This window comes from Mus caroli, unplaced genomic scaffold (assembly GCF_978045245.1).
Source record: "Mus caroli unplaced genomic scaffold, Mus_caroli_1 scaffold_11, whole genome shotgun sequence".
NCBI classification, from domain to species: domain Eukaryota; kingdom Metazoa; phylum Chordata; class Mammalia; order Rodentia; family Muridae; genus Mus; species Mus caroli.
The window spans coordinates 16902339-16911137 of NW_028227266.1; the positions used below are offsets into that span (position 1 = coordinate 16902339).

Below are 8799 nucleotides of genomic sequence, written 5' to 3' on the forward strand. Positions count from 1 at the left end.
ATTGAGTTGATAATAAAAGGAACATTTCTATTTATTTAACAAGTGACTGAATAATTAAGTATTGCAAGAGAACTGATTTATCCTTGCCTATGAAGGTCATATTACTCTGTATAAGTCCACATAGAGAATAATGTTTCTATACCAGTGACAATGCTGATAGAACTGATACCTGATCATATAGCGAGCATCCTTTTATTTCCTCCTCTCTTCAGAAAACAAAAAACCTGCATGGAAGCAGAGAACCATACAGCCATAGTACATTTCCTCCTTATTGGTCTTTCAGAAGATCCTAATATTCAATCTGTTCTTTTTGGACTATTCCTGTCTATGTTCCTGATTACCATGCTTGGAAACTTTCTCATTGTCTTAGTCACCAGCTGTGACTCCCACCTTCATAGCCCCATGTACTTTTTCCTCTGCAACCTGTCATTTGTTGACATTTGTTTAACCTCCACTACTATCCCCAAAATGCTGGCGAACATTTACATGCACACCATGAAGATATCCTACACAGAGTGCCTTACTCAAGTATATTTTTTTAATAATTTTCTTGGAATGGATAATTTTCTACTGACCATCATGGCCTATGATCGTTTTGTGGCCATCTGTCATCCACTTAACTACACAGTCATCATGAACCCTCGAATCTGTGGCCTTCTGGTTCTTTTATCTTGGATCATTATGTTCTGGGTCTCCTTGATTCATATGCTGTTGATAAAACAACTGAACTTCTCTACTAGCACTGAAATCCCACATTTCTTTTGTGAACTCACTGAGCTTCTCAGGGTGGCCCGCTCTGATACCCACATAAATAACATTTTTCTGTATTTGGTTACCGCATTGCTAGGTATGTTTCCTGTCATTGGGATAGCTTTCTCTTATTTTCACATTGTCTCTGCTTTAATGAAAATGTCCTCCATTAAGAATAAGTATAAAGCCTTTTCTACCTGTGGGTCTCACCTCTGTGTGGTATCCATGTTCTATGGGACAGGATTCGTAGTTCATCTCAGTTCTGCTGTAGCCCATTCATCCAAGAGAAACACAATCACTTCAATAATGTACACTGTTGTCACCCCTATGTTGAACCCCTTCATCTATAGCTTGCGAAACAAGGATGTAAAGGGGGCCTTGGTAAGACTCCTTAGAAGAGTTAAATTTTGTCCTTGATGCATTACTGATACCAAAGAAGGGTAATTATTGTGAATAATAATATTCAAAGTCATTTCATCCCTGGATCTTTGAAGTTTCTACTATTCTCATTGTTTTGGTTTTGTGAATATATTAATTGATGTCTCCCTAAATACCAATCAATTATCTTTTAAATTTTTTTTCTTCATAAAGTTTATGAAGAAATATAAAAGTTTGACATAAATTTTATGGACTTTTCTGATGTTTTGAAGTTTATCTACAGAATCTATATAGGAACTAATCTGGTTTTCCTCAAAGTATATTGCTTAAGGAAAGGTGAGATAGTTCAACATGTATGTAAAGAGCTTGCAGCTCTTTTAATATAAGCTCAATAAATGATATTTGTGTAAAAGTGGAATCAGAGAATCAACTTCACAAAGTTGTCCTCTGACCTTCACCAGCACCTTATGGCATGCACAGGTTCACACACACATACACATACAATAAAAACTATTTTTATAATTTAAAATGAATTGTTTGAATATTACTATTTTCATCATACTTTATATTTGTATCATCTTATGAAACACTGTAAGGGAAATCACTGCAGCAATATAGCTATCACTGTATCAGGATACAGTAATTTTCTTCTTTCTTCTTTAAACATTTAAATCTACTCATATGGCAACATTTCCTTAAGAATTTTTCCCTCTTTTATGTAATATTTGAAAAGAAAGTACTAACTTGGAATGGACAGCTGGAAATTGACGATGACTACGTGTTCATAAGACATATATTCACTATCCCAATTTTTGTAATAACAATTGAAGTTTGAATATGAAAGTGGGAATGGGTGAGTAGGGGAGTGGGGGGAGGGCATGGGGGACTTTTGGGCTAGCATTGGAAATGTAATTGAGGAAAATACGTAATAAAAAAAAAGAAAAAAATTTGAAAGAATTTTGTCTACCTTACTTTTAGTTATTTAGTAACTAGAGTTATTCTGAAACATTGCTTCATTCATTTAAAACCTTTGATCTTTTTCTTTTTATCTTATCTTATTTTCTATTTTATGTTTCTGCCCTCATTTCCTTTGTCCTTATTATCCTCTTTCCTCTTGTTTCATTGGTTTTCATTAACTAATCATTATGTCTATGAATGAGTATATTAGTTAATATATCAATTTTACACACTGATGGGCATGTCACTAATTTCTACCACTTATTATTTATAATATTTAAATAGATTTGTTTCAATAGTAACTATGCTAACTATGAACAGAGTAACTACATGAAAGTGAATCAGAATATATATTGTCTATTAAAAGTGATCTCTGTGTTTATGTATGTAGCATACTCTGCTATGTTTGTTTATATAATCATAAAAATTTTCTTATAATGCATGTGACAAACATCTGTCCTTATCATACCTTGAATGTGATCAATTATTTGGAAAAATGTATAAGAATAAGAGAGTTGGCTCATATATATAACCATTTGAATAATTACCACTTTTATTTACCTGTCACATTTTACTTTCTTGGTTTCTAAATTTATTTGTTTATTTATTTTACATCCCAATTGCTGATCTTCCTTCATGTCCACCACTTACAAAGGCCCTCCTCCACCCAGCCCCCTCCTTTTCTCATATGAAGGATGTCATTTCCCACACCCTGTATGTTAAGTCTCTACAAGGCTAGGCAAATCCTCTCCCAGTAAGGCCAGACAAGACAGCCCAGTTAGAGGAATGGATTCCACAGACAGGCTCTGTTACAACTCTTGGGAACACATGAGAAGACTGAGCTGTACATCTTCTACATATGTGCCAGGGGTCTTGGTCAAGTACCTTTTGTTGTTGGGTCTGTGTCTGATTGCCCCATAGAGTCCAGGTTAGATGACTATGTCCATCTTTCTGTGGAGTTAGCTCCTCCATTTGGGTGTCAATAATTCTCTCAAATTCCCCATAAGAGTCCACAAGCTCTGTCCAATATTTGACTGTGTGTCTTTGCATATGTTTCAGTTAGCTGCTGTGTGGAGCCTCTCAGAGGACAGGTGTGCTAGGCTCCTGTCTGCAATAGAGTATCATTTATAATGCCAGGGATTTGTGCTTCCCCTGGAATGGGTCTCAAGTTGGATGGGTTATTGGTTGGCCATTCCCTTAGTCTCTGCTCCATCTGTATCCCTGCCTTTGTTGTAGATAGAACAATTTTTGGTCAAAAACGTTGTGGAATGGTTGGTGCCCTTATACCTCCACAATGATTCCTGTCTGGTTAAAGGAAGTGACCTTTTCAGGTTCCATATCCCCACTGCTATGCATCTCAGCTAAAGAAACCAGTATTGACTCCTGTGAGCCTCCCCTATCCTAGGTCACTGGAACATCATAGAATATAGGGGCTCATGTCTCTCAATTTCTTATTAGACTTGATATTTTCAAAATTACTAAAAGTATAACAGCATTAGAGGTTTTAGGTTTTTAGTTCTTGGAAACATTTAGCAATTTCTAAGTTTTCTGGAACAATAATAAAAACAATCAGAGAGAAACTCTCCTTTGAGGTAGTTTGGAAAGACATTGAAGCTCTCTCTCTCTTCTACTTAAAGTCTCAGTTATGATATCAAAGGAAGCCCTGTCTTTTAATATCCAAAAAAGATAGTGATTAAACAAAAACCTCAGAAATTCAAAGATCATAAGTGAAAGGGAGTAACATGGTGGATTGAAAATCTGTTACTTCTATAATTAGAATGGTACTGAAGAGAATTCACAATGTAGACTATTACAAAAATATTGATTATTGACTACATTGTAAGGTAGAATATGGGGCTGAGCAATTCTCATCTTTTCTGAGAGCATACATAAATGACCTCTGTGACTCTCTATTTTATGAATAGGATGAGTTTCTTTTGTAGTGTGTTCTGGCATGTAACACCACCATGGAAAGGAGAGGAGATTGGAAAGTTTACAGTTCTGGAAGATATGCATGACCTGTTCTGAATGCAGTTTTGAGGTTTCAAGTTTCTGTCAAGTAAGTGTTAGTCATTTAAGCCACAGTCATGAAAATAAAGATATTCCTTGTTGAAAAAAGTTCAGAAATTGTCAATGATTTTTGTCATTGGTTTACAGATATATGTTGTCTGGTAACAAGATTCTAATGCTGGGATGTTTGGATTCCTGAAATAAATTTGTGAAAATGTACTAATGTAAACCTGCTTCATTTTCTGATCACTAATTTGTGGTCTTAATTCCATAAGAAACAATACTCTACCAGTGAATTCATTATGTTGTAGGAGCATAGGAGGAAGTAAGTTAGAGGAAAAGGAAAGAAATGGTCCAAATTTCATCCAACTAAGAAACACAGCTTAAAGAAATGACCTGTAGAGATGAATATCATTCTGGCACTAGAGAATTCCTCTCTACTCTGCAGCATATTATCAAAGTGTAATGCTGGTGAAGAATCTTAAGAAAGTCCAGTAAATTTGAGATTGCAGCTTTGTGATATAACTACACTTATATTTATTCTTTGTGTTAACTCACAGTATGTGTATGAGCTTTGGCGCTTTAAGCCAAAATTATTGAAGACTCTTCAATGAGGTGATAGTATAAAATACAGAAAGTGACCAAAGTCACTTGTCTTTGAGAGCCATCGACTTCAGGAATTAGTTTTAGGAGTTCTGAGAGCAGGGAACAGAATGGGTGGTTGTATGCAATTCATTGTGGCAGGAAGGTAAGCAAATGTCTTATATATACAATACAAAACTGTTTAAACTGTTTATTTAATCTATACAGGACAATGTTACTATCTAGAGGATCAAAAATAACTACTGGGAAAATGGTAGTGATAGTAAAGTCTAGGGAGCTATGTGTAAAAAGTCACTGAAAGCCATACTTTTAAAAGTTATTATGCTATCTAATACCAAGTACAATGCATATATTGCAAGAGAATAACAATAAAAATCTTCACCATGAATAAAATTTTACCATCTATTAAACATAAAATCAAATTTGTATACTTATTAGTGGGGTGTAGGTTTTTTATATTTTCATAAAAATAAAAACATGACTGAAAAATATATATCAAAATTTATAAATTTGTCATTTTTTTAGACTCATGTAATATTTTGAAGTAATACACATCACTGCAGAGCAGGATGAATTATATCAATACATAGTAGAAAGTGGCAGGAGTATTAAAGACAATTTCAGAAATTGGTACAAATTCTTAATGTCAAACTAAAATTCTGTGATTTAAATCTTTCCTTAAATTTGACAAGTTCATACATGTATATGTATAAGTATATATCACTCATTACCAATTTACCCTCACCATTCTCAGTAAATCCTTCATTACAAGAGCCCATTGAGTCCATTAACTGTTGCCATATGTACTTGAGTTTGGAGCGAACCCTACAATTGGGAAATGCTATCAGTGGCCCCATAATTAAAATGCAATAAGACTCTATTCCCAAGGTTTGGCTACAAAGAGCTGCTCTATAAAAGTCAAGTAAGCAATATAAATATCAAATTTTAAAATTATACATTCTTCCTAAAAAGTCCAGCATATATTAAATTCATACTTATATGCTGAGATTTTGCTAAAAGGACCTTATAGCTGTCTCCTGTGAGGCCTTGCTAGTGCCTGGCAAATACAGAAGTGGATGCTCACAGTCAGCTATAGGATGGAACACAGGGTCCCCTATGTAGGAGCTAGAGAAAGTACCCAAGAGCTGAAGGGATCTGCAATCCTATAGGTGGAACAACAATATGAACTAATCAGTACCCCCAGAAGTCGTGTCTCTAGCTGCATATGTAGCAGAAGATAGCTTAGTTGGCCATCATTGGGAAGAGAGGCCCCTTGGTCTAGCAAACTTTATATGCCCCAGTACAGGGGAAAGCCAGGGCCAAGAAGTGGGAGTGAGTGGGTAGGGGAACAGGGAGGGGGGGTTGTGTAGGGGACTTTTGGGATAGCATTTGAAATGTAAATGAAGAAAATATCTATTAAAAAATAAATTTTAAAAAAGAATAATTTGAAAATCATTACTTATATAACTAAACCATTATGTTTTCCTTTGTACCTATGGTAAAAACATTGTAATTTCAAAAATTAAATCTATAGTGATTCTGGATATATTCTTTGGTGTTTCATCATATTTAAGCATGTGCAGTACTAATTTATAATTTTGCATATTCAATAGCCAGGCCATAATGATACTACAACATGTAACTTAGAAAAAACTGTAGTTTACACCTTGATTTACTACATGTATAAATTAATTGTTGGTCATTTTATGATCAGAAACTTTTTACATTTGCTATATTTTTCATGCCACCACAATTAGTGATGAGACGCACAGTTTTAAAAACTATATATTAAGGAATCATTCGGGTAGTTATACTACATTATTTGTTTGACAATTTTGTGAAGGGCTTTCTTGATGTCCCTGTTCCTCAGGCTGTAAATGAAGGGGTTCATCATGGGAACCACCATTGTATACATTACTGAGGCCACCACACTTTCCCTGGAAGAACTAGAAACTGTTGAACTAAGGTAGACACCTATACCTGTTCCATAAAATAAGCAAACAACTGACAGGTGAGATCCACAGGTAGAGAAGGCTTTATATTTCCCTAACAGTGATGGAACTTTAAAAATGGAGGAAGTTATTTTATAGTAGGAATAAAATATTCCTGAGACTGGGAGGAAACCAAGAATGATGCTTAAAAGAAACCTAATTATATTATTGATAGAGGTGTCAGAACAGGCAAGTTTTAGAAGCTCTGTAACATCACAGAAGAAATGAGGGATTTCCATATTAGTGCAAAATGTTAGTTGTGACACCATCAAGCAGTGTATTTGTGAACTCACAAAACTAATGAAAAATGAAGCTATAACCAAACATCTACACAGACAAGGGTTCAGAATGACTTGGTAGTGCAGAGGGTGACAAATGGCCACCCATCGGTCATAGGCCATCACAGTCAGTAATAGGCCGCCCATATCGCCAAAAAGAAAGAAGAAAGACACCTGAGTTAGGCATTCAGAATGAGTTATGGATTTCTTATGAGTCTGCATGTTTACCAGCATTTTGGGCATGGTGGTGCTGCTGAAACCCATGTCAGACAATGAAAGGTTGAAGAGGAAAAAGTACATAGGGCTGTGGAGGTGGGAATCAGAGCTGATGGCCAATATGATGAGCACATTTCCAAGCACAGTGAGCAGGTATATGAGCAGGAATAGTACAAATAAGACGGGCTGCAGTTCAGGGTCCTCTGAGAGTCCAAGGAGAAGGAATTCCAAAGTTCTTGTTAAATTATATGACTCCATACAGCTTGGAAATCCTTTGAAAAAAGAAAAGTTTGGAGTGAATTAAGCACTCTATCGGCAACTGACTACATGCCTGTATTTCTGTGATCTAGCAATTCTTAAGAAATCATTCATATATGAGAAGTGTTAAGTTTTTTTACTTAAATTATTTATTTAGAAAAAAGTTCATAGTCTGGGGTCTTTGCTTCTATTTGGTAGTTACTGAAAGATTGCTAAAAAGCTTTCTATTTGCTGCACTGAAGATGGTGAATTCATGATCTGAATGTTGGTCAGTGGTACAGCCTTTGTGTAGTAAATGTAAACATCTACACTCAATCTGAACAGATGATGGAGAATAGTAGAAAAGGAGGTAAAGAGGAAAGGAAGGAAAGGAGAAAAGAAGGAAGGAATATAGGAAGAAAGGAATGAAGTATAATTGTAGGAGAGAAAAGGAGAGAAGAGGGGAGGGGAAGGGAGGGGAGGGGAGGGGAGGGGAGGGGAGGGGAGGGGAGGGGAGGGGAGGGGAGGGGAGGGGAGGGGAGGGGAGGGGAGGGGAGGGGAGGGGAGGGGAGGGGAGGGGAGGGGAGGGGAGGGGAGGGGAGGGGAGGAGGAGAAGAAAAAAGAAAAAGCAATCTTTACTAAATAAAGATAGGTTCTTGGTAAAGATAAGAGAATCTAGACTCTCTGGACTGATTATATTATGACTTTCTCTTCAGTTTCTGCCATTTACTAAGAGACCACCATCAAATCCAGTACTGCATTATTTGAAATTATGGAATACAAAATTGTGACCTCCATAAGTTCCTTTTCTAGTAAAGCGTGCCTATCTTGGGTATTTTGAATATAAGGCAAAACAGTCTATCTCATGGACAATGTAACTTTAGTTATATTTCTTAGTTGTGCTAACTCTTACAACCTGTATTTCAATGGCCACTGTGGCAATAACTTGTATATATATATATATATATATATATATATATATATATATATATATCATAGTAATAAACTCTAGGCAAAAAATATAATAGAGAGGAAAGGTATTTTCAAATGCTTACTCTATGAACACAATAAAAAATCTCCCAACCAATAAATCTACACATGAAGAATTAAGTGATTTTTCTGTCTATTTCATAGGGAAAAAAATCATTCTAATAAAAAAACACTATGAGTAACATGTAAATTTTATCTTCAAAATTTACACCAAGTTCTTTTCCTTGGATTTATATTTTGAGTGTATACACTAATAATGTGTGTGGAGAGATTTCTCAGCAGATAAAAGCATGTCCTTCTCTTTCAGGTACCCCAAGTTTTGTTTCCACCACCCACATCATGTGGCTTATAGCCTAAATACTGGAGGGTCCTATACTATATTCTGTCCT

The 8799-nt window shown here is 35.6% G+C and overlaps 2 protein-coding genes across 2 annotated transcripts; one reads left to right on the forward strand and one right to left on the reverse strand.

The window, feature by feature from the left end:
• Window positions 1–210: 210 nt before the first annotated feature.
• LOC110302495 (olfactory receptor 7D4-like) lies at window positions 211–1167 on the forward strand. Its single transcript, XM_021173287.1, has one exon. The coding sequence runs from the start codon at window positions 229–231 to the stop codon at window positions 1165–1167; it is 939 nt and encodes a 312-aa protein (XP_021028946.1). The 5' UTR covers window positions 211–228.
• A 5344-nt stretch (window positions 1168–6511) lies between these two features.
• LOC110301996 (olfactory receptor 7E178-like) lies at window positions 6512–7441 on the reverse strand. The gene has a single exon (XM_021172733.1). The coding sequence runs from the start codon at window positions 7439–7441 to the stop codon at window positions 6512–6514; it is 930 nt and encodes a 309-aa protein (XP_021028392.1).
• Between the last annotated feature and the right edge of the window lie 1358 nt (window positions 7442–8799).

Bases quoted from the DNA above. Each gene is read 5' to 3' on its own strand.
- LOC110301996 (XM_021172733.1), bottom strand. From the start codon at position 7,441: ATGGAGTCATATAATTTAACAAGAACTTTGGAATTCCTTCTCCTTGGA.
- LOC110302495 (XM_021173287.1), top strand. From the start codon at position 229: ATGGAAGCAGAGAACCATACAGCCATAGTACATTTCCTCCTTATTGGT.